General features: G+C 38.3%; 1 protein-coding gene across 10 annotated transcripts in view; it reads left to right on the plus strand.

The window, feature by feature from the left end:
• Positions 1 to 17,977, plus strand: part of ESCO1 (establishment of sister chromatid cohesion N-acetyltransferase 1) — a 65,884-nt gene that overhangs the window by 34,362 nt on the left and 13,545 nt on the right. For 7 of the 10 annotated variants that reach the window (XR_012157246.2, XM_073331416.2, XM_073331415.2 and 4 more), the window contains one exon: positions 15,321 to 15,410. Coding sequence is in view for 7 of the 10 variants with exons in the window: in XM_073331416.2 (XP_073187517.2) it covers positions 15,321 to 15,410 (90 nt within the window). In the remaining 3 variants the exon portion in view is untranslated. Of the gene's footprint in view, positions 1 to 14,597; positions 14,720 to 15,320; positions 15,411 to 17,977 lie in introns of those variants that run through there. The other 3 variants (XM_073331419.2, XM_073331420.2, XM_073331421.2) reach the window with 3 other exon arrangements.

A 17,977-nucleotide genomic window follows, 5' to 3' on the forward strand; every position in this document is an offset into this window, starting at 1 on the left:
CATTAGGCAAATTGAAGGGGATGGATAGGTAGAGACTGTGATAGAAGGCAACCTAATACCTGTTTTCCTGCTTATTCCAATTTGTCCATAGTAAATCCGTCAATTAGTCATCTTAAAGAATTTTTGGGTCTCGGATATTTCCCAGGATTCTTTGTCTTGTCTGGTGTAGTAGTATAGATACTGTAGCAAACAGCACAAAGGCTACTGAGGCACATCTGGTTTTGAAATGCTTTGATTGCCTTGGTGGAAGAGCATTTTTATGGACAAATGGAAACAGGTGTGGGAATGAAACTGATAAGAACAAATGAGGAAAGACTAAATTAAATCCTTTGAACAGCAGTTTATAGACTAGTCCTGTAGCCATTCACAGCCGCTAGCGCATTGGTGATGTATAGCTTCAGGTGGTATTGGGGGACTTGGTAGGAATTTCTGAGGAAGTGAACAAATAATTTAAAATGCTTTAAGAATGATGAGAGTTGGAACAGCTGATATACCTTCCTTTCCTTGCTATCACAGATGTCTCTAGGATAAGACTGGTATGCATGTAAGTGGTTTTTAAGGCAGTTTCTTCTCCCTTTCAGAATAACTTTGTAATTTACAATGAAAAAGTTCAAAAGCTAGAGTTTATTTAAAAAAAAATGGAAAGAAAAGGGCTAGAATTTTTAAATATGCTGCAGACAAGGTGTTTAGAAAGGTGGCTTATGGCTGTGTAAAAGCTTTACATAAATTGCACCCAAGCATGCTATTTTTGCCTGCACCTCCTAGTGAGTGAGAACAACATCTTATCTCTCTGAAACTGAGAGACTCCGGTTGTGGCTCCTCAAGTCATTTCTAAAGATGAATATAGAATAACAGATACTATGGCAACTGGGATGATGATTTTATGTAATACATTAATATAATATAGAGTTGAAAACAAGAGAAATAGTTTTGTGAATGTCTGACATTTCCTCCCTTATTTTTAGTTGAAAAATGCTTAACCAAATCTATAGTTGGCCAAACAATGGGAAATTTAATTTAGAACTGAATGAATACATGCTCTTCATTGTAGTTGTTATAACCCACACTTGCATTTTACTGGCCATTCTATTTCTTCTCTTCCAGGCTTCATGTGGGCTTGGTGTTCTGGGTAGATTCAGTATACTATAATGATGGCTGTGATAGAAACATCTATGAAGGTGTCTTGAAAGGATTTTTTTCAAAATTGGCCTTTTTGCCTTTTTTTTTATTCTGCTTTGATGTCTAAAGAGAGCCTGAAATGTTGACATTTCTGATTCTAGAAATATCAGAAAAGTCAACTTTTGCTCATCTTAGTTTTTCTAGATAACTTCTGGAGAGAGTGACAACTCAGGGTATATATTGTCAACTGCTGCATGTTAATGTAAGTTGTCAGCATTGAAACTAACTTTCTCCAAAAGTTAATCATTTAAATTAAATAGGCAGTAACAAAATCAGAGTTTTAAACATTGATTAAAGATCTCTTCACCCTTTAAATTGCTAATCTTTCACTCTCTTGAAAACGGTGATGACATTTCATTAGTTCTTCAGTCATTTTGCACGTGATCCTTAAGCAGCGTTATCCTTGCTCATGTTGGAGCCTGATTTTACTTTTAAGGGTAGTATCTCAAGTATTCCTCCATTCCTCCACTGTGCAGATCCTTCACCCTGTGATGACTCAGTGGGAGACATGAGAAAATTTATCAGGCTGATTGTTAGGGAGAAAAGTAAAGCTACACTTTCTCTCTTCCTTCCCTATCTACCTTGGGATGATACTGAACATCTTTCTCAATAAAATCTCAAACAGATAGGAAAGAAAAAATGTGCAAACTAGCATGCTAGCACCTGCTGCTACGATGATGTGACCATGAAAGTAGACAGTCTCTCTTTTTTTTTTCTTTTTAAAGAAAATTTTGTCTTCCACGTACTTTTGGCCAATCAGCAGATGAATAAGAGAATAAATTAAGCCCCTTGCTATCATCAGCTAAACTCTGAAACATGATTCTTCTCCTAAAATTGCTTCCTGGCTGCTGTTCATCTAGTTTCCTTTGACAGATCTGTCCTATTCAGGACACAGTGTACAATTCCCAAGAGTACTTTAAAATCGCTCAGAACAGGCCACAGTTGAGCTACCACATGGCCACAGATGTCCTCTTATTTCCCCATGTGGTGGCTGGTTCCTTTTTATGATTAAAGATTTTTTTAAAAATTTTATTATAGAACCTCTTCTTGCAGTTAACTGAGACCATTTTCATTCTGATGCTTTCTTTAGTTTGTATGAAAAGTTGTCCTCATTAAAAGAATCTAAACTATGTTTAAAGCAAATATTTTAGTCCATCTCAAGCCTATTTGAAGAGGCAAATATTATGATGAAACACTCTCTCCCAGAAGCTTGTCCTGGGTGCCTGCACACATGCACACACTTGGTCGCTCACTCATGTATTTTTTTTTCCCCTCTATCTTCCGAAGGAGTTAGGCCAAGATTTGACCAAAATTACCAGATTTCTCCTAGTCACAGGGCTAATTCTACTAGCCAGATTGGAAAAAGGGAGAGGGAAAGCAAACAACAAGGTCCACGTAATAGTCTTGATGAGAAATCCACCCCTGATAAGAAAGGCAAGGTGCTGGAAGCCAGTCTCTGATGCCTGTTTACAGTCTCCATCTTTGTATCAGTCCCCTGTTAATTGTCTAATACGGTGGTTCTCAACTTTATTTTTCCATCTAACATTATGGGGAGGGCAGTATCTCAAGACACCTGCTTCCACTCCACCACCACTCACAAGTTTTACCCTGTGATGTCTCACTGTGAGATATTAGAAAATTTGTCAGATTGATAACCTCTTGAGAACCCAGGATCTAATACATTGGGAGAACCAAAAGCTGCACAACTCACAGAAGGAGAAAGAAGGTCTCGCTTCTGCTTTCCCACCCTAAAGCTTCCTGCCTATTGTTGGGGCAGGAGGTGTCTTTGCTGCTCTAAGCCTCATGGCCTTTTGACTGCTGCAAAAGGTGGTTTGTCTGTTCATCTATCCTCCATAGGTCAGTCCCTCTTTATTTTTTGTGTGGTGTATGGTTTTTTGTTTTTTGTTTTTTTTTAATTTTATTTAAGGGTCATCCTCCCGTGACTAACTGCATTGCTACTGTTCATAGTTTCTCAAGTAGTAGCAGAGGGATATTTATTTTTTTTTTCCCCAGTTTCATGGCTGCCTTCAAGGTTCTGAATAACAGCTGTGGCACTGATTAGTATCTTGCCAATTTCACTTGGCTACTACTTGGAGAAAACTGAACAGTAGAGACAGTGGTACCATTTGTCTGCAGAGTAAAGAAGCTAACATTGCTTTGGTTCATATTTTAAAGATTGTTTTTTGCACCCAGAAGTGCTGAAAGTATTTTTCCAGGAGACCCTGAATTCTGTAAATATTGATGGCTTTAGGTGCATTCTCTCTCCAGTTCCCAAGGAAGGCTTTTACTCACTACTGGCATATGGATTTTTCAAGTCCAGGTTAAATCTTATTTTATGCAAGACAAGAATACTTGCTTTTTGCCTTAAATATAACTCTTTCATTTCAAAAGGCAAATATGAAGTTTTTTGTTGTAGTCGTTGACACAACTTTCATTTTAATGAGGTAAACGAAACATTTACTTTTTTTTTTAGTTCCTTTCAACTCTGTGTCGTCTTGACTTTTAGGAAGAGATTTAAGTCTTGTGTATTCTCCAAAGACTTCACAACTTTAGAATAATATTGATCAGAGTTCCAGTTATTGTGTTCAAAATTACTGATCATTATAGGCAATGCTACTAGCCCCTGTTATAAAGCTCTGTTTTCAGTTGCTTTTAACTTGCCAAACTAACAAATTGGGCTGAAATTTTTCCAGGCTGGGTGTCTGCCTCAGACTGAAAATTTTTTGGAGAACTTCAGCCAAAATGGTTCAGCAATTTCTGAGAACAAGGCTAGGGAAAAATAAGTTGTTTTGCCCATGCTAAATTCTAATGACCTTTTTCGAAAAGCTCTAGTGCCATTATTCTTTTGAATATAGATTCAGAATTTGGCACAGTGTGTGGCCTTTGTGTGAGGGTGTACTTTTTGCCATCCCCATGAAAATCTGCCCAAACTTGCCAAGTTATAAGCGTTTGAAAAATGGCAGCGCACACATGCTCACTATGAGGTTCCTTAAATTTTAGTAGCTAAATTCTCAAGATTCTGTCAGCACTGGTTTTTGTGTTCAAGCACTGAGCAGTCTTTTCCCTGTAGCTCTAGGCTACTTGAGGCTGTGCTGGCTCTGGGTCCAGGTACCTGAACTGAGACATGTTCTCCTGTGGTCTCAGTGATACTCCCTCCTCCCCCAACTTGACCCAGGCAGCGTGGAGGAGGAAACTGCCTGATGCAAAAGCACAGTGGCCAAGAGTTGGGCTGTGGGAAAGGCAGAGGTAGTAGATTTTGGGGGGGTGGGGGGGGCAGAGGGGGGAAGAGGTTTTCTTTTTCTTTTTTTTTTTTTTGAGGAGAGGGAAACAGGGATGATGAATTGGGAGTGGGAGACAGGAACAGGAAGCCAGGTGAGGAGACTGAGAACCAGTGGAAGAAGATACAGAGGTGACAAAGAGCCAGGGTGTGGAGGGGAGAACTGGAACTGTCTGGACAAAGATTGGGATAAGGAACCAAGTGTGGTGGTGGGATACTGGGCACTGAGGCAGTAGGGATGGGAAATGTGGGCAGGAAGCAGGGAAGTGACTGGCTGTGGAGCTGCAACACAGGAAACCGAGACTTAAAGTGCAGGGGGGGAGGCTTGGTCTTGGGCATTGAGTTTGGAGGGGTGAACCTAGAATGTGCTGGGTATTGGGATGAGAAGTCTGAGGAATGAAGACTAGAATTATAGAGGTGAGGAGAATGGAACTGAGACAAGGAGCCATGGATGGGGGAAGACAAGACTGGAATGGGGACTGGGTAGCTAAGATGATAGAGGAGTCTGCTCCCACTAAAGCACAGAGTCTGGAATGGAACTCTGGATTCTAGAGACTTACCATTCTTCTGCTGTCAACACATATCTGTGAAACCCACTTGTAAAGTGTCTCTTGCAGTGCTTGTCAACATAGAGGATGTCAACGTACTACTACTATCAGTTACTCCGTTAGCTCAAATGGCACAGGTCTGTGTGATGAATTTAAAGGTTCTGGCTCTCTCAATGATCAGTGGAGATGTTGATATGCCACAGGATGGAATTTCTGTTTTTTTTTTCTTTCTTTCAGTTTTCTTAAACTAGGAAATTACACACGCGTGCGCGCACACACACTCTTCTGTGTTTAAAATAACATTATTAAGGTAGCAAAGTCAAGCACTCAGAAGTTAGGAGATGGCAGAATTAAAGTTGCACAGACAACCTGAATTCAGTGCTCTGTGATACCATCTCTAATTACATGATCACAATATTTTTTCACATGAAGTCCATCTCTAGTTGCAGTAGGACTATGACTCAGGCATGACTGTGTAGGGAGAAGGTGTCTTGGATCACGTCTAGTCTGAATAGTAAGTGTAAATCACTGTTTACTGCTGGGAATATATCTCAGAATCCATGCTCATAATTCTTAGGGTAACCAGACCCCAAGGACAAGACTTAAGACTGTTTGTAATGGCTATTGGCTTAAAGCATTTTTAATATCTCTTTTGGAATTTGGGAATTTAATAGGATATTGTTACTGAAGATAAAACTGAACATTTATCTTCATAAGATGGAGGTAAACAGCAGACTTACGTTTTCTCTTAACCATGCTGAATCCTTGAGTATGAGGATAGACACTCAGCGGAGAATAAGACTTGCTGATATTTCAAATAGGATAGCTCATGCTATTTGATATCACCTTTCTTTTACTGTTCTAAAAATGTCTTAATTTTATTTTAACCTCTGATATACTGTGTACTTACGATTCTTGGATGAAGGGTGATGAAGTATTCTACAATCAAAATCTCAACATCCCTTAAGAGGTAACACCTCATTTTACAGGTGAGGGTATGAAGGCAAAGAAGTTGTGACTTGGCCAAGGTCACTCAATCAGTGGCAGAGCTGGAAATAGAAATCCAGGTCACCTTATTTCAGTTCTGCACTCTAAGCAATAGACGCTGTTACTTTGCCATCTTCACAAAGTGTCAAAGATGCAATGTACAAAGGTTCACTGTTAGAATTTAATTTCAGAAAGACATTCCTGTTAAAGGCATAATCAAGAAAAGAACTTGTGAAGTTCCTTACCAGAATTGAACAGTATCGAGTGACTTCTTTCATCCATAACTAAATATTTTCAAGAAGAATCTGAGTACATCATCTGCTTTTCAGGGCAAATTTTTTTGGGAACCTATTTTTGTAGACAAGTCAAGATCATGTGCATGGACACTTTACAAAGACATCATAGTAGAGGCTCAACGTAAATGTATAACCCAAATTAAACAACACAGTAAAAGAACTAAAAAAGAGCCACCGTGGCTTAACAACCATGTAAAAGAAGCAGTGAGAAATAAAAAGGCATCTTTGAAAAAGTGGAAGTTAAATCCTAGTGAGGTAAATAGAAAGCAGCATAAACACTGCCAAATTAAATGTAAAAATGTAATAAGAAAAGCCAAAAAGGAGTTTTAAGAACAGCTAGCCAAAAACTTAAAAGGTAATAACAAAATGTTTAAGTATATCAGAAGCAGGAAGCTTGCTAAACAACCAGGAGGGCCCCTGGACGATCACAATACAAAAGGAGCACTTAAAGACGATAGTCATCTCAGAGAATCTAAATTAATTCTTTGCTTCAGTCTTCACAGCTGAGGATGTCAGGGAGATTCCCAAACCTGAGCCATCTTCTATAGGTGACAAATCTGAGGAACTGTCACAGATTGAAGTGTCACTAGAGGAGGTTTTGGAATTAATTGAGAAACTTAACAGTAACAAGTCACAGGGACTAGAGGGCATTCACCCAAGAGTACTGAAAGAACTCAAATGTGAAATTGCAGAACTGTTAACTATGGTTTGTAACCTGTCCTTTAAATCAGCTACTGTACCCAATAACTGGAAGATAGCTAATGTAATGCCAATATTTAAGAAGAGCTCTAAAGGTGATCCTGGCAATTAGAGTGGTAAGTCTAACATCAGTACTGGGCAAATTCCTTGAAACCATAGGAAAGAATAAAATTGTCAGACACGTAGAAGAACATAAATTGTTGCGCAAAAGTCAACATGGTTTCTGTAAAGGGAGATCATGTCTTGCTAATCTATTAGAGCTCTTTGAGGGGGTCAACAAACATGTGGACAAGGGGGATCCAGTAGACATAGTGTACTTAGATTTCCAGAAAGCCTTTGACAAGGTCCCTCACCAGAGGTAAATTAAGTTGTCATGGGATAAGAGGGAAGATCCTTTCATGGATTGAGAACTGGTTAAAAGACAGGGAACAAAGGATAGAAATAAATAGTAAATTTTCAGAATGGAGAGGGGTAACTAGTGGTGTTCCCCAAGGGTCAGTCCTAGGGCCAATCCTATTCAACTTTATTCATAAATGATCTGGAGAAAGGAGTAAACAGTGAGGTGGCAAAGCTTGCAGATGATACTAAACTGCTCAACATAGTTAAGACCAAAGCAGTCTGTGAAGAACTTCAAAAAGATCTCACCAAACTAAGTGATTGGGCAACAAAATGGCAAATGAAATTTAATGTAGATAAATGTAAAGCAATGTACATTGGAAAAAATAACCCCAACTACAATATTCATGGTAAATAGGCCCAATGGCCTGTGCTGGGATGTTAGATGGGGTGGGATCTGAGTTACTACAGAGAATTCTTTCCTGGGTATCGGGCTGGTGAATCTTGCCCATATGCTCATAATGATCGCCATATTTTGGGTCGGGAAGGAATTTTCCTCCAGGGCAGATTGGAAGAGGCCCTGGAGGTTTTTTGCCTTCCTTTGTAGCATGGGGCACGGGTCACTTGCTGGAGGATTCTCTGTTTCTTGAAGTCTTTGAACCACGATTTGAGGACTTCAGTAGCTCAGACATAAGTGAAAGGTTTTTCGCAGGAGTGGGTGGATGAGATTCTGTGGCCTGCATTGTGCAGGAGGTCAGACTAGATGATCATAATGGTCCCTTTTGACCTTAATATCTATGAATCTATACATACAATATGATAGGGGCTAATTTAGCTACAACTAATCTGGAAAAAGATCTTGGAGTTATCGTTGATAGTTCTCTGAAGATGTCCACACTGTGTGCAGGGGCAGTCAAAAAAGCAAACGGGATGTTCGGAATCATTAAAAAAGGGATAGAGAGTAAGATGGAGAATGTCTTATTGCCCTTATATAAATCCATGGTACGCCCACATCTTGAATACTTGCATACAGATGATGAGGTCCCCTCAAATCAAAAAAGATATACTGGCATTAGAAAAGGTTCAGGAAAGGCAACTAAAATGATTAGGGGGTTGGAAGGGGTCCGATATGAGGAGAGATTAAAGAGGCTAGGACTTTTCAGCTTGGAGAAGAGGAGACTAAGGGGAGATATGATAGAGGTATATAAAATCAGAGTGGTGTGGAGAAAGTGAATAAGGAAGTTATTTACTTGTTCCTATAATATAAGAACTAGGGGCCGCTAAATGAAATTAATGGGCAGCAGATTTAAAACAAATAAAAGGAAGTTCTTCTTCACTCAGCGCACAGTCAGCCTGTGGAACTCCTTGCCTGAGGAGGTTGTGAAGGCTAGGACTATATCAGGGTTTAAAAGAGAACTGGATAAATTCATGGAGGTTAAGTCCACTAATGGCTATTAGCCAGGATGGGTAAGGAATGGTGGCCCTAGCCTCTGTTTGTCAGAGGGTAGAGATGGATGGCAGGAGAGACATCACTTGATCATTACCTGTTAGGTTCACTCTCTCTGGTATTGGCCACTGTCGGTAGACAGGATACTTTGGACCTTTGGTCTGATCCAGTATGGCCATTCTTACATGGCACAAACAATTTTTGGAATCTTATTGCATTTTTCAATTTATATGAACTTGGGAAATTCAGAGTTAATGCATTCTACTGTGTTCTTAGCTTACATGCTTTAAAGGCAAGTCTATATTAGAGAATTTTGGCATTGCAGACTGTGACTGGTTTCCCCCAGGATGCCACCTGGTACTATGCTACCACTGAGCCCACCTGGCCAACCAACCTGGGCTCCCTTCACTGTTCTGCTGTGACAGGCCCTCAAGCTCCCTCTAGCACACATACAGGTAGGGACCCACCCAGCTGCAGCTACATACAGATGCTGAGATCAGCTCTGTATGGGAAGGCTTCAGCTAAGGAACTGCCCAGCTACTCAAGTGCACACCCCTCTTTGGAGGGTAAACCCAAAATTACACTGTCTTGTGCTGCACGGAGGAACTGTACAAAATAAGCTCATTTGTCCCCTCCTTCAATGTGGAGAGGAATATACACAGTTTTTTGCTCCAAGTTATGACTCCCACATACATTTGTTTTTGCCTTGTCTAAAACCAGTATATTAACTACAAAAGATATATTTTAAGTGATTAAAAGGGATAACAAGCAGATTACTGAGCAAATAAACAAAAATGCAATCTAAGCTTAATATATTAAGAGATTGGATATGAGTAGCAATTTCTCACCCTACAAGATGATTTAAGCTGGTTGTAGAGATTTTTTTAATGGGTCAGCTGCCCTTGCTTGCAGCTTAAAAGGTATTCCTTTCACAGGCTAGAAACCCCTCTAGCCTGGCTCTAGCAGTCCCTCCCCCCAGTTCAGTCCTTGTTCCTCAGGTGTTTCCAAGAGTCTCTTTAGGGTGGGGGGTCAGTGAAGAACCTCAATGTCACTCCCCTGCCTTAAATAGCTTTTGCATAGGGCGGGAACCCTTTGTGTCCAAGCTTGGTTCCCACGTCTGGTCAGTGGAAAAGCACTGGTATTCCAAGATGGAGTCCAGTATCAGGTGACTTGGTCACATGTCCCTGTAGGGTCACAGCAGCCATGACTCAGAGGCTGTTTGTAGTGTTCTCAGGAAGGCTCCCTGGTGGGAGATTAGATTCTTCTAAGAGCTATTGTTCTCCCTACTAGCCCTTCCCAGCCAGCCATCTAGACTGACAGTCTTTTCCCCAGGTGTAAACACATTTGTAATAGAGGCATAGAAAGTTATCCTAACTTCAGATACCAAAATGATACATGCATACAAGTAGGATAATCCTATTCGGTAAATAATAACCTTTTCAGTGATATCTCACATGCCTCTATCTTGCACAAAATACATCACAACTATGCCATACTCATATAATATTGTTAAGTATATGGGGCGTAATGCCACAGTAGACACTTGCTATGCTAGTAACGCCATTCATGTTATGACCGGAGTCCCAGGGGAGCCAACTGAGGTCACTTAATAAGGGTGAACTGCAAAGAACGGGGCAGACAATCCCCAAAACTGGTGGATAATCCAATATTTAGATTTACCAAACCAGCACAAAACAGCTTCTGTAATACCCCACTGGTTACCCAGAAGCCAACAACACAGTTCCCTTAAAGTAACCCAGCCTCATGCCTCCACCCAGACACCCAAGTCAAATATGATGAGGATTACTGAAAATCTTATTCATCATATAAAAAAGTTCTACTAGTCCCAAAGGATCGGACACATTACCTCCCAGGTTAATGAATATTCAGGTCATATCCAAATATTCACTGACAGCCAATTTTTATTAACTAAACTAAAATTTATTAGAAAAGAGAGAGTATTGGTTAAAAGATCAGTGTACATACAGACATGAGTACAATTCTTGAGGTTCAAAGTCATAGCAGAAATGGTGAGCTTTGTAGATGCAAAGAGTTCTTTCAGAATTAGTCCATAGGTTATAGTGCAATGTTTATATTCCGGGTGGTCCAGTCAGGACTGGGATCTCAGCCTTGTAGCTTACGCTTCCCCTTCATGAAGCCTCAAGCGGATCTGAGATAAAAAGGATTAGGAGCCAAGCCCTTTTTATACAGTTGACAGGTTGGAGTACTTCGAACAATAGGCAATTATGGAGGCTTATTTCCTAAGCACCACCAGTAATTAGTTACACAAGTTAACATAGAGCAATTTATCCATCAGGCAGTCTATCACAAACTTCAAAAAGACATATAGACAATGACATTATTGCACCCAAGATTCATCTTAATATTTATTCTCTTTTGATCTCTGAATTAATAGCTATAGTGACAGACAGGAACGGTCTGTTTACTTGTATCTGGTTTAATGTTAACCATGTACACACACACAATTAGTATTACCTCTAATTCTGTAACAATACAGGTTTTCACTTCAAAGTTCTAGCCTATCTAGCATGGAATGGCCCTAATGACCACTTGCATACTTTCTAACATCTCTAAAGGTTGGCTCTGGGTTATTTAGCCTGCAAGCTGCTTAACCCTTTCTGGCCATGTGTCATACTATGTGTAAGATTCGCTGCAATTATATAACAGTGGTAGCAGCAATGGTTTGCATGGTCATAGTTTAATCGGATAACATCACACATGTACTCACAAGTGCTTACAAAGCACGCACAAGTTGCTAGCACCATCGAAACTGCACTTGCTTTGAGCAGAGCTCACAATTGTATTTTATATTGTCACTGTGCACCTAGTGTAAATAAAATGATGCCCTAAAGCCACAACATTACAACTAGTGTTCCCTGCACAGTACCATAATGCTGCAATTTGCAATATTTCCTGTAGTTCTGAACAATTTCTTGTTTTGAATATTTGGGTCTATAATTCTGTGTACAAATTTTCTGTTTTATTAAGATGCAGACCATTTTCAGTCTATATTAAAAAATTAGAATTTTAGTGCAATAATGATTCCATTTTAAATTACAAAACACATATTAAATGAAAAATAATTTGTATGGTTCAAACTGAAAAATCTTTTGTCCGCCACCTCTCCACCTGTGGACTGCTACTGTCTCTCAAACCCCTTCTTTGAGGATCTGTGCTGAGAACTACAGGATAGATACCCATCAGGCACTAGTGTTGCAGCAGTTGGAAGAAGTGCTGGTTTGGGCACTGCAAACAGGTTTATATTTGCACCTTTACAACTTTATAGTTGTGATTTCTAATGGTGCAGTTTTGAATCACTGGAGTTTTCACATGTGGTACAATATGCTGTGATCATGCCCTTTTCCCTGACTATGCAGAACGAATGCTTGTTGATAGGCATATAGGAAGAAGTTTCTATTTCTTACAGACATTAATATTAAATTTAGATTTGTTTGTTCATTCTAAACACCTTGTACTACTATAAAATTAAGTAAAATTTGGGCTTGACAAAATGGATGCCTTAAAAGGAATGTAAATAAAAATGAGAGAAGAAAAGCCAACTTCCTAATGTCTCTACAATAGCATATTACAAAATGTGTTTACATCTGCAGATATGTTACCTTTGCCCTTTTTGTAGAAGAGCACAAGTACTTTAATTTTAATATGTTATTCTGTGTGTTCTATCTTTAGTTCAAGGACTCCTCCCTTCAGCTGCTTGTGATGCAAATGCATTGCAATTTGATCTTTGAAGCCACATTTTCACTTAATTGTATTTTAATATGGGTGTAGGTAGGTGTGTTTTCTTTAAAGAAAAATATGCCCTCAAAATGCATACAAGATACCGTCATTAAAATCGTATTGGATATATTTTCAGATATTTAATTTGATAAATTATTACTGATTGGAAGCTTTAATCTGAGAATAATACCAGCACCTTGACCTCTTTTGGTGTGTTTCTGTCAACACTATATAATGAAAAAATGTGGCTTGTTCCTTACAATAGCATGAACAACAATAGGAATGTTGACAAAAGATATTTGTTTAAACCTATTAACTTTTGGAAAAGCCCACAGCTAACTCCAAAAATCAAAATGTGGAAACATTTTAAAACTTGACAGGTTTCAGAGTAGCAGCCGTGTTAGTCTGTATTCACAAAAAGAAAAGGTGTACTTGTGGTACCTTAGAGACTAACCAATTTATTTGAGCATAAGCTTTCGGAACATGAATGCATCCGATGAAGTGAGCAGTAGCTCACGAAAACTTATGCTCAAATAAATTGGTTAGTCTCTAAGGTGCCACAAGTACTCCTTTTATTTTTAAACTTGCTTTCTACCCTCTGCTATAAAATTGTATTAATTATAAATCTTTCTTTGAACACTCATAAGGTGTTGGCATGGTAAGACTTTAAAATACAAGTTTTCAGCCCTAATTGTACCTTTGTGGCTGAATTATAAGCCTCTGGAATTTGGAAATGAATAGTGGCAGTGCTGAAAACAGACTGACTATTTTGTACTAAAATATATTCAGTTCCTTTTTTAAAAAAATCAGAAAATAAGAGAAACAGTAAAATCAATTTAAAAAAGAATCCTGAAAATATTTAGAGAGAGCTTCATTTGTCCTTCATGATTTAATTCCTGCTGATTTTATTGAATTCTCCACTGTAGATGAGTCATGCTATTAAAATATTACTTGTCCTGAAAGCAGTGGCAGCAGAATGAGGCAACATGAAATGTACATTTCCCTCTGCCCCCTCCTCATAGTTAGACGGTACTCATTTGAAAGAGCTGTTCTGAAAATATAATTTTCATATTTTTTTTCTACTTATGTCAAACTTTCATTTTGATGGAAAATAGCTGACCGACTCTAGTTAGAATGCCCTCTGTGACTTTACCAAAAATATAAGGCTGCATCTTTGTGTTTGGATAACAGCACTCTGGATGCTGTTTTGGTAGGATTCTTGTTATGTTACTTACACCTTCTGAGTGACATTCTCAGTTGGTCAGGAGTAGGTGATGGAAGCTGTGGGAGATTGAAGTGAGACACCAAAAAACAGATGATGGCTTAATCCCTGCTTCATCTAGGAGACTTTATATTTGCTCTAACTGGAGATCAAGTTCTCACAAGTGCTGCTGTTCCACTACCCTAGTGCCATAATAATGCTGTTTACTGTGCCCCAGCAGCAGAATTTTACCATCATTCAACTGGCCTGCCCCTTTCTGTTGGTATTCAGTGCTATCATTGAGGGGGGAAGGTGGCAGGATTGAAACTAAACTTGTGCATGACATCCCTGTGATACTAGTTTTCAGCAGTAGCATCATTTGGGAACCGCATATGTTCTAACGAGCCCTCTTGTGCCAGTTTTCACTGTTGGCATCAAGTGAAAATCTGTGATACCAGTTGTTTCTAAAAGTGTCATCTTGCATCTTGTTTGGGAAAGAGGGGTTGAAAGTATCAAGATAATTAAAAAATGAAGTAGAAATAACCCTTCTGAAACTTGTCCTGTTTTGGCAGTACATGTGGCATTGTTAGTGCCAAATCCAGTTGTTTGCTTTTTAGTCAGGTAAAATTTTACTTAAGCCGGATGGTACATGTCACTGAGAAAATCGTTCCATCTGTATTGGTTCTTCAAAGGCTTTTTACATAAAGGTGCTTTGTGTGAGACTTACAGGTCAGCTAGTTAAGTGTTCCTCATTTCTTTTGTATTCAATATTTTCAGAATCCCGTCAAAGCAACTCGATTTCTAATTTCTGGATCTGTCCCATCTTACTAGATTTAAGTGGCTTTTTTGTTTGTTTTTTTCCATGCAGGTTCTGCTCATTAATCATCATGAGTGTGGATCTGAAGAAGAATTAATTACCTCTATTTTTTTGAGTATGTTTAACTTCAGATACACACAACGTAGCCTCCTTCCCCATTAGATTCTTAGAAGGTAGTTATAATACTTTTTATAGTCTCCTTCTTGTGGCTTTGATAGTTTATGATCATAACATCAAAAAACCCTGTTCCTTAAGTTTTGGGCAACTGCATGCCAATCAGTTCATTTAAAACCTCCTGGAGGTCTTTCGCATGCCAGAACTTTAAAACTGAGTGTGTATTTGTGGAGGTAACCGTGTTAAAGAATTTTTAAAAATAAAAACTTAATTTATTTCCATTTCTGGACTCTGGAAAATATATTTCTTGTAGGTTGGGAAATCAGTTATATCAGTTGAGTGAGTTTGTTAATCCTGAAAATTTAGTTTGAACTACAGTCTTGCAAAAAAAAAAAAAAAATCACCCATTTGGAAATTTTAAAATAAAAGTTTCATGAGATGTGTCTGGATATGGTTGGTATACAGAATGTTGCATTGAGTGATACTGCATTATGCCTATTGTGTGGATAAATAAGGCTGACTGATCAGGTTGTTCACCAGTAAACTATCACTAATTAGTTATTGCATAGGTTTGCACAGGCTAGATATATTGATATGTATGTCACTTTTCTGGTTGTAAAAGAATTATACACAGTATAGATAAATGTTTGTTTTACTTAGGGATGGAAGAAAGAGAGAATTTTGGCTGAATATCCTGATGGGAAGATAATAATGGTTCTTCCTGATGATCCAAAGTATGCACTTAAAAAGGTACATTGAAGTTATTTAATTTCTTACAAAGTATACTCTGTCCTGCACAATATTTTTTTTTGTAAGGAGAACAATGGTGTTAAACTTACTTACTTCATTATGAAGTCTTTTCTTTGATGCCAAAACTATCAGAACACTTCAGTGCAGGTTTAGGGTTACCACCTTCCCTCATTCCCCAACTGCACCAAGTCCAAATGTGGCACATCAAATAATTCAGCTCTATGTATTCACCCTATCCTACATGAAGCCCTTTGATCATGACACTAAGGGTAGTCTGTAGTTGATTAATAGAGTTACGAGAAGGGGGGAGTTATGAGAAATTGCATTATTTTACTTCCAAGAAATTATCATAGGGGCTTGATCTGCAATTGATATATATTACAGACTCTTTGTTGGTTTCAACTCGAGTTTTGCATGTGGAACAACTGACCAATCCAGCCTTTGAGATTAGCAGCTGGTTCCGAAACACCAGAAGAGAAAAACAACGCTTTTGTAAAATGTCATTGAAGTTTTAAGCCTGCTAAACTGAAATACCACATTTAAATATAAATCTAACCTTTTTAATACTAGGTTTAAAAACTTTTGAAATACATATTCTAAGAATGAAGACTGACATGCACATAGTGAATTTAATTGTAGTTCAGATCATGCAATCTAAATTTAGATGAATCTCTCTTGGATTTAAGACTGAAATTAATTGTAACATAGTATCAAAAATCTTTTAGTATCAAAATCTGTTACCTTTTTTCTTTATCATGTTCTACAAAATTTTCTAATACCTGTAAACTTGCAGTTGGACAAATTGTCATAATGAGTATTCAAGTATCTGATTTGGGCAATGATTAGAAGTAATTTTATTTCATTGTGATTTTACATTTCTAGTAGTAGCAAAATATTCAAGAAGTTGTGACTTGGTTAGGTTGAAGGAATAGCTTTTGACTTGTGAAGTAGATCTTTAACAAATTTTTAATTCATGTTTAAACTGATAAAAATATTACAAGCAAGGAATTATTACAATTTATGACTTGCCTTTTGGCATAGCAGTAGTGCTCCACAATATTAAGCGTAAGACCTGTGATTACTGCTTCTGTTAGCTCATTTCCAAGGACTTCAGAGAATACTACAACAAAAAAAGAGGGTGCTTGCTCAAATTTCATGAACTTGAGCTGGTTTTACCCCGTTCAGTGTATCAATGGGAGACCTTTAGGGATATTAGTGATGGAACATATGTATGTTTTTTGTGCTCTAGATAGCATTTTCTATGGCACCTTTTCCTGCAGCTTTGGTTACACTTCTCCCCCACTTACTAATTTTTAATGAATTGTGTTGATGACTGATCGTCCTGAAAGAAAAATATGTAAGGTTGAGAATTTAATTGCACAAGTCAGGAAATTAGAGTCCCATGATAACCGTAGCTCTCCACTCTAGTGTGTCAAAACTATTAGTATGATCCTAATGAAAAACTGAGACAGAATTTTCTAAATTAGTATGTCTCATCTACAGTAAATGTACATATGCACTACTCTTACTGCTTACATTGTCATCACATGAAATGCTGTACTTTACACTGAACTACCTGGTTTCTTTGAGATTAAAATCTCAGTTTTAGTATAACATTAAGGTAAGACTTTTGCATATTGCCTGCTTGTTTATCAGTTGCTTTTTAGCCTCTAGAGGTGTCCCTACACTGCAAAGAAAAACCTGCGACAGTCTTGTGTCAGCTGACTCAGGCTGCAGGTCTAGTTCATTCCTGTGTAGGCTTCTAGGCTTGGGCTCTAGCCCAGGCCCTGGGACTTTGCAGGGTGGGAGGGTCTCAGAGCTCAGGCTCCAATCCAAGCCTAGAAGTCTATACATTAATGAAATGGCCCCGCAGCCCAAGCTCTACGAGCCTGAGTCAGCTGGCATGGGCCAGCTGTGGGTTTTTCTTTGCTGTGTAGATGTATTCTAACAGAGAGGGACAGTCAGTCATTTCAAACTCCTGATTAGTTTGCTAGAGTATCTTTTAAGACCCAACAAACTTTTGTGCAAAGTACAAGAAGTCTTAAAGCTGAGAGAGAAGTCTAAAATTCTTATCACTCATTACTGGTGACTTCAAATATTTTGTACATTTAATACTGGAAATCAGATTGTTTGGCAGTAATTCAGGTCTGGTTTATAAAACTGCAACTTCTACTTATCTTGGATTAGGAGATGGAACCAATAATATCATCTTTGTGAAAGTTATTCTTGAATTCTAGTCTTGACAGATAATGTCTTAGGTTAGCTTAAAATTAAATGTGTATAGATAGTATTGGAATTTTTGATGTTACTAATATTCTTATCTGAAGTATGCAGTCAACTCAAAATTGCCAGCTTTGTGTTCATATCTTGTCTGCTAATCCATTCCTGCTCTTCACATTCAGACTTAGAGGGAGAGTTGTCTGATTTTTCTGAGATTAAAAAATGTCTTTCATCTAAAATTAGGATCTGAGAGTTGTAATGGCGCTTGATTAGGACATTTACTGGCCTAATCCAGCAAAGTTTGCACTTAATTTTAGGAATCCTGTTTCCCGGCCTAAAAGACATTC

This window comes from Lepidochelys kempii, chromosome 2 (genome assembly GCF_965140285.1).
Source record: "Lepidochelys kempii isolate rLepKem1 chromosome 2, rLepKem1.hap1, whole genome shotgun sequence".
In the NCBI taxonomy this organism is placed as follows: domain Eukaryota; kingdom Metazoa; phylum Chordata; order Testudines; family Cheloniidae; genus Lepidochelys; species Lepidochelys kempii.